The sequence below is a fragment of the Phaeodactylum tricornutum genome, chromosome 15 (assembly GCF_000150955.2).
Source record: "Phaeodactylum tricornutum CCAP 1055/1 chromosome 15, whole genome shotgun sequence".
In the NCBI taxonomy this organism is placed as follows: domain Eukaryota; phylum Bacillariophyta; class Bacillariophyceae; order Surirellales; family Neidiaceae; genus Phaeodactylum; species Phaeodactylum tricornutum.
In genome coordinates this window covers 123,267-138,749 of record NC_011683.1, presented here as the reverse complement: position 1 = coordinate 138,749, position 15,483 = coordinate 123,267, and the positions used below count along the sequence as shown (strand labels likewise).

Sequence of the window (15,483 nt, the reverse complement as noted above, 5' to 3'; positions counted from 1 at the left end):
GCAGCGAGTTGGTAGGGTGTGGGCACGTGCGGGGATCGTTGAAGGCGCATCCCGACCCGGCCGAGCTGGGTAACGTCCAGGGACCCCTTGCGTCCGTTACAGTGTCGACAACTGGTGACGGCGTTGTCCCAGGTCAAGCGACCACCCCGACACCTTGGGACGACGTGATCGAGGGACAAATCGCGGGTGTGGAACTGGTCCGCGCAGTACTGACAGCGGTACTCGTCACGTAGAAATACGTTGCGTTTGGTAAAGGCGGGGCGGGATTGGTAGGTGGGGACGTACTCGTTGAGGGCAATGACGGATGGCAAGGGGAGTTCCAAGGATGCAGCACGGATGGTAACGTCCGGGTAGACGTCCACGACGGTGACTTTCCCAGAAAAGATAGCCTTGACGGCATCTTGCCAACTCCAGAGGGAGAGCGGCAGATACGTTAGTGGTTGATAATCGGCATTGAGCACGAGTGCGGGATGACGGTCCAGTCGTTGGACGGCAGCCTGGGAGCAGGTAAGGTGGGTATTGTCTTGCGAGTGGCTCGTTCCGTCGTCGCGCATACCGGCCGACGCGGTTAGAGTATCGAATTTGTGCGGGAGGACACCCCCGGGTCCGTGAATGTATAGATTGGACACGTGATCGGACAAGTCTTCGGGGGACAAGGGATTGGCACGTGATCGACGGGATGCCTTGCGGCGTGACTTTTTGGGCGTATTCTTTTTGTTCATTGGACGCAGGGGCAAACTCGAAGACGGCCGGGCGTCCACGTGGGGTCCAGTAGTGTGATGGTGGTGACTGTGTCCGTCTCCGGATTGCGATGCTGTACAAATGACGGTAGAAAGGGACGCACTGGTGTTGAGTGATGGATGCGAGTTTAGCTTTGGATACGCACATACACACGAAAACTTGAGCATAGTAGTGCGAGTTCTCAATGACACGCTTTGCGGGTGAGCCGTGCCCGAGCCTTCCAACCGCCCCCACTTCCGTTCGTGGGTCGATGGTGGAACTCGATCAAAAAAAACACCCGTGCCTACCAACATCTGGATTCGTGGTGACGATGCTTACCTTGGGACGACAAGAAGGTAGTGTACGGTGACGCGGACGGACAGGATTGCCGAGGGTGTCCGGTAGTTGGTGGATGATATCCTGGACGAGTGCGGGTGTGACTCGGAGTGTAGACCAAGGCTACCATGGGATCGTCGGAACGCACCAAGCCTACCAAACATGTCCAGACCAAGAGTCGTACAGATACGCACGAGCGGATCATCAGAAGACAGTGACAATCACAACAACACCAGTAACAACCACAACAGCAACGGGAATCTGTGGTCGAATCTCTAGCACACCGAATACGAATGCGGATCTCTCTCTCTCTCTCTCACCCGCTGTCTGTACAACCACCGACACGAGTTGCCCGTTCCGGAATTGACGTTGGAGTGTATATGTGTGTGTATGTACAGCGAAAGAGGAAAGGATTCTGTCGTCTGCGCACGAAAGAACGAGAACGAGTGAAAAAAAACAACGGACTCGGGTGCCGTGCGTGACGACGAGAGTTGAAATTCTTTGGCGACTTTTCCGTTCTGGTTTGACTCTGACTGTGAGAGTTTCCGAATGTTGCGGTTTCGTTTTCTGTGGGGGGGACACCGAGACGACCACGGCGCGTCCTCGTACCGGTACGGAACAGTGGGTATCTTTCGTCTACTACTACTTCTACTGGCTCGCTAGTTAGTTAGCTACAGGTACTCTAGAGCTAGTCTAAGTAGATCAAACAGCGCGCAGTAAAGACGCAGAACACAGTTTCCCGTAACGACCGGGCGGAACTGTCGTCACGAACCGGAATCAAAAATGACCGGGACTGGATCGGACGTGATCGGTCCCACTCACGCTCGCACGATCGCCGGTAGTACACATGGCACGCGTTCCCTGACCGGGTCGGCGCGACAGAGTCCGAGTAAACGGAAGAAATGACACGCGATGGATCCTTGGACAAACCGTTATTGCATCAGATTTTACAGGAACTGGACATATGGTGTGGTGTCTGGTGCCGAATAATACGTGCCTCGCCAATAGGGAGACTGCTCGCAATGGTAGTAGTTTTTGTCTTCTACCGGTATCGCCTGTGGTGTTCGCACTCGTTCGGTCACGTCGAAGTGCCAAATTGTCCATGGTCGCACAAGCGGGCACCCCGCATACCAAATTTTAAGTGTACTGTGATCCTTCTCACGTGGAGCAGCAGCGTCCAGTTGTTCCTTTCGTTCTCACGATTGGACGGGCAACACACAAACACACACACACACCCGCTCCCGACAGAACAGCATACGCTCGAGTGCCCCACCAAAGGAACACCACAGCACCGTTGTCAACCACAACACTCCTCTATTGTTCAGGTAGTGTAGTGTGCAGTGTTGTGCTGTGCTGCCCGAGTCGAAGCCATCGTTTATTATTCCAAACGCACGTAGGTAGAGAGGCAAGCAGGCAGCTAGACGAGCTGGTTCCAATCCTTCCACACGGGACTCTATTATAGGCAACGATCGCTCGGATCCAAACACCGTATTGTTTGTCTTTTGGGAGTGTTGTGAACCTCTCGACCGACACGTTCCTATATACCTGTATACACAAACACACACACACCAACTGACAGACAGCAGTAGCAACAACAACAGCAGCAGCACAGTCGTTGTTTTCGTTCCATGCGATTGCGCCGACTCTGGACGTTCGCCACTACGGCAGTAACCGCGGGAATGGTGACGGCGCGTCGGTCCCGGGACGACGACCACCGGATGCCCCACGACGCCGACCGCCGGATCTTCCACAATCACACCATCGCCGCACAGCGGGAACGCATCCGGATGCGACAGGAACGTTTTCGACAACACGTACATTCCATGCCGCCACCGATCGGCATCGAGCCGGTTACCTTGGCCGACTTTGCGCACATGCAGGGCGATCGCTCGCTCGGATGGTGGGGTGGTGGTTCCACCGTGACGGCAGGATCGTCCGTGGCCGTGTCCGAAGACGTGCTGGCGGATCCCACGCAAGAATACGACAAGTGGGCCCAAGCCTACCGGATGTTGGGCGGATTTATCGACTGTGATCACAGTAAGGAGGAAGAAGGGCATCATTCGCAAGACCAGAATCAGAACCAAAATAAGGATACGGTGGCTTGTAGTCGATGGATGATGTGGGCGTCGGTACGTACATTGGCATGGTAGTTTCCTTTCACTGCATTGCACTCCGCATATCTACACAAACACACGGACTGGGTGCAGCCATTGCACACGTTCGTTCTGCATGCATGAACTCTCTCTCTCGTTGCTCACACTTCACGTTTGCTTGTCTGCTTGCTTCTTTGCAACCCTCCTATACACACGAACTGGCATGTACAGTACGTCAATCCCAACTACCAAGGATACGAATACAAGGAATACTTTGGTGACAGTCCCTATTCCAAACTCGATTGTCACGCCAGTGATACCGAATGGAAGTTGCTCGGAGTGTATCGCCAAGAATTCTACCAGTACATTGAACAAATTTCCAAGCATTTATGGGCCATTGACGACTACGAATACGTCGTGGCTTTGGCCGGACTCGCCTACATGACCGACGCCGTTTGTTGGCAGATCGGTGCTACCAGCGACGGCGCCGCCATTTACGCCGGTGTCGCACCAAAACCCTACGGAAAATTCCAAATGGCCCTCTACACGGACGAGTACTGCTTGACACCGGACGATAGCTTGGGATTGACCTTTGACGACTTTGGATTGACGTCCGATATCGATCTGGGATCCAAGGACGCCACGGACGATGACGGCAAATCCTGGGCCTACGATTGGTGGTACGGGGCGCAGGAATACACACTCACCAGCTTGAACGAAGTTTACGAGGAATACAAGTACTGCACATCCTGTGTAGATTATCCCACCTACCAGGATGGCTACTTTATTGGTGACGACGGGACGGACGATGACGATTTGATCAATCAGTGTTGGAAATTTTATTCACACGACTCCTTTACCTGCGAAGCCGAGTGTATCGCCATGGCGCACGCGCAAGGCACTATTCTCAGTATCAACTACGGTGACACCACGTTTGGCAAAACATCTTCCAGTTTCTATTCCCGGTCCGGCCGCTCCACGAGTTCCGACAACAACTTGGCCGAATCCCCCCTGGCGAGACTACTGGCCAATGTCTTTTTGACTCTGGCGTTTTTATTGTTCGTCGCCACCTTTTTGGCCTTTGCCGTGGCCCGACGTTCGCGATACCGGGAATCGCGGAGTAAGAAGAGTCGCCGTCTGTTGAGTGGGAGTAGCCGCTCGGGACGATCATCGTCGCGGAAATCTCGACGCTCGGGCGATGGCATCTTTCGGAGTTCGGCGTCACCCCGGCGGTCGTCGTCCCGTGCGAGATCGAAACCGCGGTCTAGTTCCCGTCGGAGTTCGAGACGGTACGAACCACCGTCGAGTACGCTGGGCGCGGATGGCGGCGGTGCTGGTGATGCAACACACTAGAATGGTTCGACTCTCGATGGACGGTGGTGGGTTGCGTACGAGAATCAAAGTCACGAACCCGCACTCGTTGTCTCGTGCCGGTTGGTCAGTTTCTGGCCGTTTTGTGAATGTGCGGTGGGCTGTTGTACGCCCGGAGCGTACGAACGGGGTTCCTGTAGTGCGAGCCTGGAGGTACGGACAACTACAGCAACAACACCCGAAAATTTGACATTTAGAACTAGAGTGCTCTACTCGCGAGCCTTATGTATATATGTAGTAGTGTACCGTCTTCGTGTTTACATGGCCATGGCGTCGTAGAGGGGAACATCCCCGAGTTCCGCCATGTAATCCATGTAGGCTCTCAATTTGGTCGGCCACTGGACACCCTTGACGATCGTGACGGAGCGGAGTCGGGCGAAGAGATCCACGTCGTCGTAACTGAGTCCTCCCGGGGAGCAGTGATATTCCGAATCGAGGAGTTCGTCCAGTTCCACGAGTTTCTCGTTGAGCGCTTGGAGGTGCTGGGTCGGATCGGCGTCCCGGGCGTCACGATAGAGCTGCCATTTCTCGGCCAACGTGGGACCATCGGATCCTTTCCATTCGTTTTTTTCGTAGGGTGGGAGTTGATGATTGGCGACAAAGGCGTCCCGGGCATCGCGTTGTTGGAATTCCGGTAGGAGTCCGGTCGCGACGTAACGTGGTCGTTGGAGGGTCCGTAGGAGCGACTGTACGGATTTCTGCCAGTCACGGATGTCGGTGCGTTCCGTAGCGGGTCGAATCGCCTGGACGGGTCCGAAGCGCTCATCGGCGTCGACGAGTCGACAAATGTCGAGCGACTCGGCCATGACGATGTCGGCTTCGGGCCAGACCCACACGGGGGCAATCTTCTTCCCCACGAGAGCCGTCGGTGTGGGCACGTCGTCGTTGGCGAGAAAGTGGACGTAGTGTTTCACGTTCTTGACGCCGAGAGCGAATCGTACGCGGACGCAAAAGGGACAGTGGTCGTAGACGTAGACCGTCGGCAACACGTCCCGGACGACGCGTGCGGGAGGAACAAACTTCGTGGTCGCGTCCGTGTCCAAGTTGGACGTGGAGGTGGCACGAGCCGTTGGCAGGCGCAGGGACGCCAATCGAAACGGCGACGACGACAGCCACGCGTGGGACGTTGCCGTCAAACTCCACGCACTCCAGAGACGCAAAGCGGTAGTCTTCATGGTGAATGGAAGGATGTGGAAGGAGGATGTACAGAGAGAGCCGAACGAACTTGTTGCGTATGGTGGTACTCTGGCAGTCTATCTATCTATCTCTAGTACGGGTGAGTATAGGTAGTGCGTTTTGTTACGCCATACTTACTCGGTTCGTAGATTGATCTTCCGATCGGTATCCGAACGGGTTGAAACAGTGACGTATGAGACCCCTGATGCCTAGTCTGATCTGTGTCACAGTATATGGTGGGAAATATCTACGTGACACACCGATATTCTCTGCGGGAACGTCGTCCATTCCCCACGTCAGCTAGAGTGTGGTGCCAAGAGTTGGCGGACTGCGACCAAGCCAGACCGATATCGAACGACACCAGCCGACGAAAATTGAATTGAGATAAGTCAGACATTGACTTCTTTTTAATTGTCACTGCAGATACGTCGTGACGACAATAGCTGGAAAGGCCGTTCTCGAAAATATTGGACACTCCCCAAATAAGTGTGTAACATAAAACCATCCCGACGCACGACACCGCCAGCAACAACACATCATCCTTCTCCATAAATTCTCGTGTCAGGTTAATGTTGGTGGTACCCACGGACCCTCTTGCCCTCCATCCTTGGATTTCCATAGTCGTCTTCACGCCACAAACCAATCCGCTTTCTTGTCTAAAGCTGTCACGCTGTATGAAATTGGTCGCAGCTTCCACGCATCGAATGTCGGTGCGATTGCTGATACTGGTAGGAACCGTATGGGCACCATGGGGTGATGAGACTTGGAGGGGAGTCGATGCCTTTGGTCCATCCCGATTCGTCATCCCGTCAACCCCTTCCCGACGTTACGGACAATCCACACCCGATCCGCCCCAATCCGAATCACAACCACGACAGTTGGTACGCGAACGTCCCGACTCCGAGATTCGTCGAGACGCCGCCGCGGCCTTGTCCAACGTGGGTTGGTCGGCACCAGCGGATGACGGTAGTTTGACCGCCGACGATCCCTTTGTGCGTTCGATCGATCGAGGCATCCAACGTGATTTCGGTGTCGGATTGGAGGATTTACTCAATCCAGCCAAGGTGGTCAATCTCGAACGTGATTTGTACGGACTCCGCCAGGAATTGGCCATCGCTACGGGTGCATCCGTCGGGACGGACGACAGCGACAACGACGCATTCACCCGCACAGACACCTTTGACGCGGGTGGAGGTGGTGCCGTTGCCGACGACTTACGACAAAAGATTGCCAAAAAGGAAGCCAACCTTGTTGTGGAACGACGATCCGTCTTTCGCGGCTGGCTCAAGAACGTTTTTCTCATCCAAGCCGTCCTTTCGTTCGGACTCAGTTACGTCATGGCCACCGATCCGGCTGTCTTGCTCGGTCGATTCGATTGGTTCAGCAGTGTCTACAATATGGATATTTCCGTACAAGTCCTCGGCTACTGGTGGTGGTGGTTGTTCATTGTCCCCAGTTTGCGGTCGCGTCGGCCCCGGGGACCGGAAAAACGGGCCCTCGACGTGGCCTTCCTCGCCACACCAGCCGTGTCACTCCTCGCTCCCGTTGCGACCAAGGATACCGCCGCCATTTGGACCGCCAATCTCGTTGTCGTCCTGGCCGCGTACGCCTGGGCCTACGCCACGACGCAAGACGACAACGACGACAGCAACAATAGTGACGACGATGCCAACCAACCCGCGTGGCTCAAATTTCTCTACAAAAGTTTGGACTTTGGATCCGGACGGGAACGCGGTGCTCGACAGTAACGGACGAGTCAATGTTCCGGGGGAGGAAATGCGACTCGTCATTCTCGGTGGTGTGCTACGCCGAGATTACTACTTTTCGATGGGCATCCTCCAGTAGCAGAGTATCAGACTCTTACCACACACACAGAATTCAATACATATACATATATATGAAAGTGTGTGTATACGTAAACACGCGTACAACCTAGAGTGGCGTCCGAACGAGTTGTTTTACTAGCCAACCATTCTACGGGGGCGTCGTCCAAATCAGAGAGTGGAGCTCACGCGGGCGTTTAGATGTAGGGAAAGCCGTGTCCGGTAATGACACTCTGAGTAGCAATACCTCCGACGGCAACCATGGCCAATCTTCCGTTGAGCAATTCGGAATCCTTCTTCTTTTGCATCTTGGCGTCATCCTTGGGAGCCATCAGGGTCCAGCCAAAGTCTAGAAAAGAAGAGTAGGCGTGCCGGGTGAGAAACTAGCTTCACACACGTGCATACGTTTTCATATTGTGTATACATATACACGCCTGGTGAGAAATTCCAAAAGCACAATCACGTACCACCGGGAGTGCGTTCGCCCTTGGCCGCGGCCACGGCGGCGGGTGCCGTAACGATGAGATCCCAGAGTCCAATCCACAAGAGCAACTGGTACATGGGACCGGACTTGAGGAGAGCGTCGTGTGCGTCAATGGTCTTGGGAATGGCGGCGAAGGAGTAGGCTTCCCCGGGGATGCGGACAAAGTCGGTGGCGATAAAGCCGACGACGGCGAGCATGGCGGTACGTCCGTGGCGGAGTTCACTCTCGCGGAACCAGGGCAAGAATGGTTCGTACGTTTCCGCCAACTTGAGCGGATCGAACTTGAATTCCTTGGCGGCAAAGTTGATCGCTCCCGGCATGTCGTCGACGGCGGCGGACGTGGAGACGGACGGGGTGACCCGGCTTTTCTGCGGCGTGAACGCCAAGGCCGATGACGCGCAGAGCGCAGCGAGAATGGCAAACTTCATCGTGAAAGAGGGGTGTGAACGAAAGTGACGAAAGGAAATCACAGGAGAGCGACAGAGAGTGTTTGACTGCTACAAGGCACCAACGAACGGAAGATTTTGTGTGCCCGAAGAGGGACCCGATCGTGACACGGCACGCCAGTGTCGTATTGCTAAAATCTACGACAAGTGAAAGTACTACTACTACCACTACTAGTACTGTTAGTAGGATAGGGCTCCAGTCACTCCTTTCACGACAAGTCCAACTTGGGTGAAACGAGACCGTGCCTCCGTGGTGGAGGGTGAAGATCGACAGTCTCGATCCAAACGTTGCGACGCTCGAGAGAAGGGATCCCCGGTGGATTAAGTACCTCGTTGTCGATTGGCAGTTGGCAGTAGGTAGATAGGTAGGTAGGTAAGTAGGCATCGTGTGTCTGTCTCGTCTCCGAGCGCGGGATAGGAGGCGATTTTGGGGGTATCTTGAAGAAAAGATACCCAGTAGACATCCTACGTAGGTTCTGATCGTTTGCGTCTGACCGCTACCCGATATTGAAGGCAGAAGATCGCGAGGATGACGACAGGGGGAATCTAGCGCGATGAGGCCCAAGCCAGGGCGTGGGATCGAGCCAAACTGGAAACCGACACGAGTTACTGTTTATGTTAGTTCGTTTTTCTACCAGCTGTCCACTACTCACCAGAGTGCACAGTAGGGAGTAGTTGCCTCTATAGAGCTAGTTTTCACTTAGGCGGCTAGCCGGTCCACATCTCTCGGATGCCCCCCACCCTCTCGGTCGGCTTGAAGGATTTTTGCGAACAAATTCACCGTCAACCCGCGCACAGCGTGTCGGAACAATCCACAATTCCACACTGGAATCTGTTCCTTGCCACATACCACCAATTCCGCAACCACTCGGTGTGTGACTTGTGTTATTCTCTCTCTCTTACAAACCCGTATTCCTTTATTTCGTATTCATCCACGATGAAGAGTATCATCTTTGCGTCCCTCTTGACTTCGGCGGCAGCCTTTGCTCCGGCCTCCTCATCGACTACCCGAACGGCGACGCCTACCGCCTTGAACGAAGAATTCTGCCGAGGATACGTCGGTGGTGAATCCGTTGAACCCATGTTCATTGGCAAGACCGGATCCAAGAACTTTGATCCCCTGGGTCTGACGGAGGTACGTGCATCCGCGTGTGTGTGTGTCTACACATAGATAGATAAAATTGTAAGCTACGGCAGAGAGCAAAGGGGTTGCTCGCCTCCGTTGTTGTTGTCTACTATTGGCACACTTGCACGCCCTTACTCACCACCATTACCAACAACAACAATCAATCTTTGTTCTGCATTTGGGCCTGGCGGCTGTCCGACAGAAAGTTCCCGAGTGGGTGCCTTGGTTCCGCGAGTCCGAGCTCAAGCACGGCCGTGCCGCCATGCTCGCGGTGGCGGGATTCGTCGTGCCCGAGTTCGTCCGCGTCCCCGGTGAGGCCTACTCCTTCGCCGCCATTCCCAACGTCATTGACGCCCACGATGCCTTGCCGCAAGCCATGATCCAAATCTTTGCCTGGATCAGCTTTGTGGAAGCCGTGTCCTTCCCCGCACTCGCCAACATGAACGAATTCGATCGGGTGCCCGGAGACTTTGGTTTCGATCCCCTCAAGCTCTACCCCAAGGACGCCGCCAAGCAAGAACAAATGCAATTGAAGGAACTCAAGAACGGACGTCTCGCCATGGTCGCCATCGGTGGGATGGTCACCGGATCCGCCATTACCGGACACGGATTCCCCTACCTTTAAGGTCGCGTGTCCGCGACACACTTGGTGGATGCGACGCTAACCGTGTCACCCCCGGAACGGGGCATCTGGGTAAGCCTTTCGTTGATATTCGTCTCGACGGAATTCTTTCGCTTCTTTGCTAATTTACTGTCTAGCTAGCGTAACTCTATAGCTTAGATACACCCAGATATTGGAACCAAATAACGATCGCCACGGAACAGTCACGAGCGTTCGGACCACACACTGGCAGCGTACTGCGTCGTTGCCGCGTCCGTGTGCAGCGGAAACTTAACCAGTGGGGCACGGTGCGTACGGTTCCAGGAGATACTCTCGACTGCCGGCATGGTCCAGTGCAGTTCGGTCGCCATCGTCCGCAACGTGTCGTACCAGAACGCTCGGTACTCTTGCTGACCCCGGTACTCCCGCGGCCCGGCGGTGGTGACACTCCGGCGATACCGAGTCTTTGACACGGTAGTAGCGTTTTGTGTCCTTCCGAGCGCCTTCCACGGTTTGCGATTGCCGGTAAAATGCACGTAGTCGGAATGCGGTGGTACACAAGCGCGGACCCGAACGAACGTGCGCCAGCAAAAGTTGGGGTGGTGCGACGACTCGGGAACACGGTCCAGCAAGGTTTGGAAAATTAACTTTTCCTTCATTTTGGGTTGCCCGTCCGCGTCCGTGCCCCAGTTTTGCACAACCCGATTTACGAGGATCGAGACGGATTGGCGTTCGTACTTGACCCAATGGTACAGTAACCCCTGATCGGCAAAGGCGCCGTGGAACCCCCATCGGGTAGCCTTGGTGCGGCTCTCGGAAACCAGCGTTTCGTAGGGCTGCAAAGCCGGAATCGCCTGTCCCCATCCAAGTGTTGTGTCCCAGTGCGGGTAGGGTAGACTTTGGCGTCCACGCTCCTCCGCGACGCGGACAATGTCGAGCAGTCGCTCCCAGTCGCCCGGTCGAGGCTGGAGCAGGAAGAAGCCGCCGTTTGCGGGCTCCGTGGGGCCCGCCAAAATGAAGTTTTCCTTTAAGACTCCCTCGTACGACAGCATAAACAAGTAGTCCAGGTTGGTTCTGGCGAGGGCGTCCGAATCCATAAACAGCACTCGATCGTACTGAGTCAGTCGCAGAATGCGAAATTTGTCCAGCATGAGTCGATAGAAGCTTTCGTCCTTGGTTTTGGGAATGTATTGCACTTGAATACCGAGTCTTTCCAAAAGTGCCTTGTCGTCAGGCGGTAAAGTCTCGTGTGATGAGGCGTAGGCCATCTGTACCATGAGAATCACGTCTGCGGTACTGCCTCGCTTTCGTTGAATATAGGTAGATATGGCAATGTTGTAAATATAGGGGCGGTACGATGGACTTTCGGGCTTGCAGCCTCCAACTATAAAGGCGTAGGCAAACCGACCCGTACGTGGCTCAGCCCGACTGGAATTTGTTGATGCTTTCCGGTATTTTTCGAAGACGATGGGGTTGGAAGCCGGATAAATACCGTCTTTGCTTTTTACACGGTTGACGGCTGTATATTTGGCGGGCTGTAACTGCCGCTCCAAGTACGCTTCGTCGAAGCGTTCTTCTGTTGTGGTGTTAAACGTCGGCTGTTGAATCCCAAAAAGTTCCTTCCGTTCAAAGTAGATCAGACTAACAGCAAATATCCAGAGACCGGCGGTGAACAGCGATATTCGTTTCCTGAACTGCGTCATCGTATGAGCTTTCTGAGCTTCTGGTGGAGATGTTTTGATGTCAGGAAGCATGTTCGGAAACGGCTTGTTTCAGGTGTCGTTTGGAAGTTGTGCAAGGTCCGAATTTCCATAAAACGTGAGTGTCTGTGCTAAAAGGCCCAAAGGGCAACCGAGAGCGCGAGGCAGGCGACAAATCTACCTATGTTTTCCTGCCCTTTGGGACCATGAGGTCTTTTCCTAGCGATAGACAGTCGCATGACGGACGTACGGCAATCCAAAGTAGCAATAGCATCATTTTGTTCTGGACTACTACCGACAACTCCTTTACAAGGCCTGCACTTTTTCTCCGACAAGTCTTGCTCTTGAACTATTGATGGTACTGCTCTTTGCCAGGTTTGAGGAGATGGCCAAGAAGAGCAGCAAAAAGCCCGAGATAGCATCGGTGAACGCAAGGCAGAAGCCAGGAAACAAAACACCATGTCCTCCGGAAGTGTCGCTGCAGCAGGGAATACGTCTCCGCGTCGATACACTGCTTCCGGGCTACATATGGGTTATTCCTAACTACTTTTCCGAGTCCGAATGTGTCCAATGGATACGGTACATGGAAGACTCGAATGCATCCTATACGCAACAACGCTCCACGCGGATCATGGCGTCTCGCGAATGCTACCGGCACAGTTTTTCCGATGCCGACGTCGCTGCGCAGCTTTTCCAACGTCTCGCAAGCTCTTGTCCTGCAGCCTTGCAACTATTGCCGCAGTTGACAGCGTTGGCTTGCAATTCGAACCTTCGAATGTACAAATATACGAAAGGGATGTCGTTCGGTAAACACGTGGATGGCAGCGACGTGGTGGCGGAAGGCGTCACACGCATGACCATTCTGGTGTACCTCTCGGCGTGCGAAGGTGGAGCGACACGTTTTGATCGTCCCGATGGTCAACGGGAAGTCATTGCCTACCCTCCAACAGTGGGGAGTCTGCTGCTGCACTTGCACGGGGATGATTGCTTGTTGCACCAAGCGGATGCCGTATCGAATGGTACAAAATACGTATTACGAACAGATTTGGTGTACCCACATTCGCGAGCATGAGCAGGAACCACCCAAGTTGTTTATTTATATCTGGTACATAATTCAGTGTGCGTCGACCATTGGGGAGCTTTGGCAACATCGAAAAAGTCCACTTCGCTTGGATTGAAAAAATTCATAAAGATTAGACAGGCAGCCACGGGCTTGTTCTTGTTAGCATCTGTTTTCTCTATATGGCAACGGACTCATTGCAAGGAAATCTGTCTCTGGAGAACTTGGTTTGCCAAATATCCTCGTGAGACAAAACCTTTCTGGAGAGCAGGAGGGATGTAGGTCGTCGAACAAAATGGAAGGTTTCGGAAAAGCATGTTGCGTTAAGGGTGTGTTTCCTACGGCTTGATCAAAACAATAAGACGTAATATTTTATAAGAGCTAGGTTGATTGACACGTGAGAGAGATATGTCACCGACCGGACTTGTGGAAAATACTATGTAATAACTGAAAAGATGTAGGTTTTGGCTGTACGTCCGTGCATGCCGGGAGGTTGTCGGACGCATGTCTCGAGCAAACCAGCTACGGTGTGTGACGAAGTACAGACGCCCTCGCAATCAGCTTGATCCCTCGCATCTCGACGCCAAGTGGAACGTCCGTATCCCCGAGAGTGTGGATACCGATAAGAGCCGATGTTGATCGACAACATTGACTGTGAGCAACCCCGCTTTTAAAAATCGCCAGTGGGGCCCTTCCTTTTTACCTAAAAGGGAAGCACACGAACGAGGAATCGTTGACGTACACGGGAAGCTTATAGTCAACACTTCCGTGTCAAAAGAATGAAGTTGTCTTTCCGAGGGTGTCTATTGTCCGCCCTGTTGCTAGGGGATGCGGCAGCATCCATTATCAGTTCTTCCGATGCGCGCTTGCCGATGAGTCTTTCGTCGGTTATTTCGGATTTAGAAGCCGAAGGCTGTACGTCACTCACTACAGCTTGCTTGATTACATCCCGATCCGTTACGATGAAGGAACGGGAAAGTCTACACCAAATCTTGACGGGTGAAACTTCCAAAAGTAAGGCCGTCGGCACAGACGGGGGCCTCGCGATTGCCCAGCCCGAAACGTTGGAAGTTGCCGAAACGGCATTGGCGTGCGACGGAACCTTGCTGTACTATCCCACTTCTACTGACTTGTCTCGCGGCGAAGGATTGTTTGACGATCTGGCCCCGGCTATGGAAAAAATTATAGCGGCCGCGAGCGATGGGAATCCGCAAGCAAACTTGTTGGTGATTGTACCCGACGGCAGCAGTGCGACGATACAAAGGCAGTTGGAAACCGCTGCGGAAAATGTCTTGTCTAATTTGGTGACCAACGGCAAGCCGGTGGCCGTCTTGCAGGACGTCTTTGCCAAGGTTCTGTACGCATCCGCGGCAGAGGCTTCCAGCGTGCTGCAGACGCAAATTGCGAAAAGCACCACCCCCGACGCCGCCATGGCCCTCGTGGCCACTGTCGTTGGTGCGGAAAGTTCCCTCTGGCCCGGAGCGTCTTCTATTGTTTCCATGGGGTCGCCTGCCATGAACGCGGACGATTTGGCGGCGGCTCGTATACTCGGTCCGGCTGCCCGCGAAATACTCTCGTCCACGGTGGAACTCGTGCAGAATGAATATCAAGGCAACACAAAATTCGAGCCGGGTTTCGGAAGTCTCTGTGATGCGGTTATTCAACGAGCTAGCGACACATTGGAGCAAGAGGCTTCCGACGCACCCTCGATTCTCAGCTCATCGTTGGGCAAGCAGATTCGGGCCAATTTACAATCCCAACTCTCTGCTGAACTCAATGATTTTTTCGTGATTCAACTCAAACTACTTGAGGCTTTATGTTTTGATGAATACAAAAAGGGACTGTCTAAACTCATTATTTCACCAAAATTGGATTCTGATATGGAACAAGTTGTCAAAAAGTCGGTCGCCGCCTTTGCTAAATCCGCCAAACAACTTGTAGCTTCTCAAGCCCAAGGTTGGACTGCCCAACCCGCCAAGGATGCTTACGCCAAGCGTTTAAAAACCCACGCATTCAATCGACTCTTGTCAGCCCGTGCGGGCGGTCAATTTAAGCCACTCCCTCGCAAAGGTGTCACGGTCGGGTTTCATTGGCTACTACCCAAACCATTCGGTAACGACTTTAGACAAGAACCGTGGATGGTGCACGCAACGGACAACATGGTATACGTACCTAAAGATAAGATCACCGATATAAGCGCGGAAGAAGTGCTGGCGGGAGATTGGCGGGACAAGGTTGTCCCTAGTCCGGTGGGTAACGATATGCTGTATATGCAGTAAATTCGTATCATCGTAGATTGCAAGCAGATTGTGCTAATGTGCAGCTACATCAGGGCACACTTAAATACATTCTATTCGGAGAAATGGTGTGATTTAGATATACTGTGGTCGTTATTTAAGTTTGCTGGGTGTAGAGGTGTAGATTTGGCTGATGACGCCCCGACATGATAAGCATTTCTTCTCGAAACTCAATTTGAGTTTGAACGGCCGCAGACTTCTCAAAACAAAAAGGTAGCAATGATAAGGAGCTTAAGGGGGAGCTGTGTAA

The 15,483-nt window shown here is 53.5% G+C and overlaps 8 protein-coding genes across 8 annotated transcripts; 4 read left to right on the top strand and 4 right to left on the bottom strand.

Annotated features, from left to right (window-relative positions):
* Window positions 1–29: 29 nt before the first annotated feature.
* PHATRDRAFT_14600 (predicted protein) lies at window positions 30–464 on the bottom strand (the record flags this gene model as incomplete). The annotated part of the gene is made up of 1 exon (XM_002182128.1): window positions 30–464. A coding segment is annotated over one exon (435 nt), but the record flags the coding sequence as incomplete, so codon positions are not given.
* Window positions 465–2,591: 2,127 nt separating this feature from the next.
* Window positions 2,592–4,740, top strand: PHATRDRAFT_47815 (predicted protein). Its single transcript, XM_002182295.1, has 2 exons — window positions 2,592–3,185; window positions 3,381–4,740. Exons 1-2 carry the CDS (start codon window positions 2,685–2,687, stop codon window positions 4,500–4,502), a joined length of 1,623 nt encoding a protein of 540 aa, XP_002182331.1. The 5' UTR covers window positions 2,592–2,684; the 3' UTR covers window positions 4,503–4,740.
* Window positions 4,741–4,777: 37 nt separating this feature from the next.
* Window positions 4,778–5,695, bottom strand: PHATRDRAFT_38124 (predicted protein; the record flags this gene model as incomplete). The annotated part of the gene is made up of 1 exon (XM_002182127.1): window positions 4,778–5,695. The coding sequence occupies one exon, from the start codon at window positions 5,693–5,695 to the stop codon at window positions 4,778–4,780; it is 918 nt and encodes a 305-aa protein (XP_002182163.1).
* Window positions 5,696–7,033: 1,338 nt separating this feature from the next.
* PHATRDRAFT_14427 (predicted protein) lies at window positions 7,034–7,444 on the top strand (the record flags this gene model as incomplete). The annotated part of the gene is made up of 1 exon (XM_002182294.1): window positions 7,034–7,444. One exon carries the CDS (start codon window positions 7,034–7,036, stop codon window positions 7,442–7,444), a length of 411 nt encoding a protein of 136 aa, XP_002182330.1.
* A 142-nt stretch (window positions 7,445–7,586) lies between these two features.
* Window positions 7,587–8,519, bottom strand: Lhcr14 (protein fucoxanthin chlorophyll a/c protein). Its single transcript, XM_002182126.1, has 2 exons — window positions 7,987–8,519; window positions 7,587–7,868 (listed from the first exon to the last, which is right to left on the bottom strand). Exons 1-2 carry the CDS (start codon window positions 8,429–8,431, stop codon window positions 7,717–7,719), a joined length of 597 nt encoding a protein of 198 aa, XP_002182162.1. The 5' UTR covers window positions 8,432–8,519; the 3' UTR covers window positions 7,587–7,716.
* An 867-nt stretch (window positions 8,520–9,386) lies between these two features.
* On the top strand, window positions 9,387–10,200 carry Lhcr13 (protein fucoxanthin chlorophyll a/c protein; the record flags this gene model as incomplete). The annotated part of the gene is made up of 2 exons (XM_002182293.1): window positions 9,387–9,584; window positions 9,778–10,200. The coding sequence occupies 2 exons, from the start codon at window positions 9,387–9,389 to the stop codon at window positions 10,198–10,200; spliced, it is 621 nt and encodes a 206-aa protein (XP_002182329.1).
* Window positions 10,201–10,400: 200 nt separating this feature from the next.
* PHATRDRAFT_38120 (predicted protein) lies at window positions 10,401–11,879 on the bottom strand (the record flags this gene model as incomplete). The annotated part of the gene is made up of 1 exon (XM_002182125.1): window positions 10,401–11,879. The coding sequence occupies one exon, from the start codon at window positions 11,877–11,879 to the stop codon at window positions 10,401–10,403; it is 1,479 nt and encodes a 492-aa protein (XP_002182161.1).
* Window positions 11,880–13,613: 1,734 nt separating this feature from the next.
* On the top strand, window positions 13,614–15,215 carry PHATRDRAFT_47811 (predicted protein; the record flags this gene model as incomplete). Its single annotated transcript, XM_002182292.1, has 2 exons — window positions 13,614–13,851; window positions 13,969–15,215. Exons 1-2 carry the CDS (start codon window positions 13,716–13,718, stop codon window positions 15,213–15,215), a joined length of 1,383 nt encoding a protein of 460 aa, XP_002182328.1. The 5' UTR covers window positions 13,614–13,715.
* Between the last annotated feature and the right edge of the window lie 268 nt (window positions 15,216–15,483).

Bases quoted from the DNA above. Each gene is read 5' to 3' on its own strand.
- PHATRDRAFT_47815 (XM_002182295.1), top strand. From the start codon at position 2,685: ATGCGATTGCGCCGACTCTGGACGTTCGCCACTACGGCAGTAACCGCG. The intron at 3,186-3,380 runs GTACGTACATTG...TGGCATGTACAG, and splicing joins GATGGATGATGTGGGCGTCG to TACGTCAATCCCAACTACCA.
- Lhcr14 (XM_002182126.1), bottom strand. From the start codon at position 8,431: ATGAAGTTTGCCATTCTCGCTGCGCTCTGCGCGTCATCGGCCTTGGCG. The intron at 7,869-7,986 runs GTACGTGATTGT...CTTCTTTTCTAG, and splicing joins GGGCGAACGCACTCCCGGTG to ACTTTGGCTGGACCCTGATG.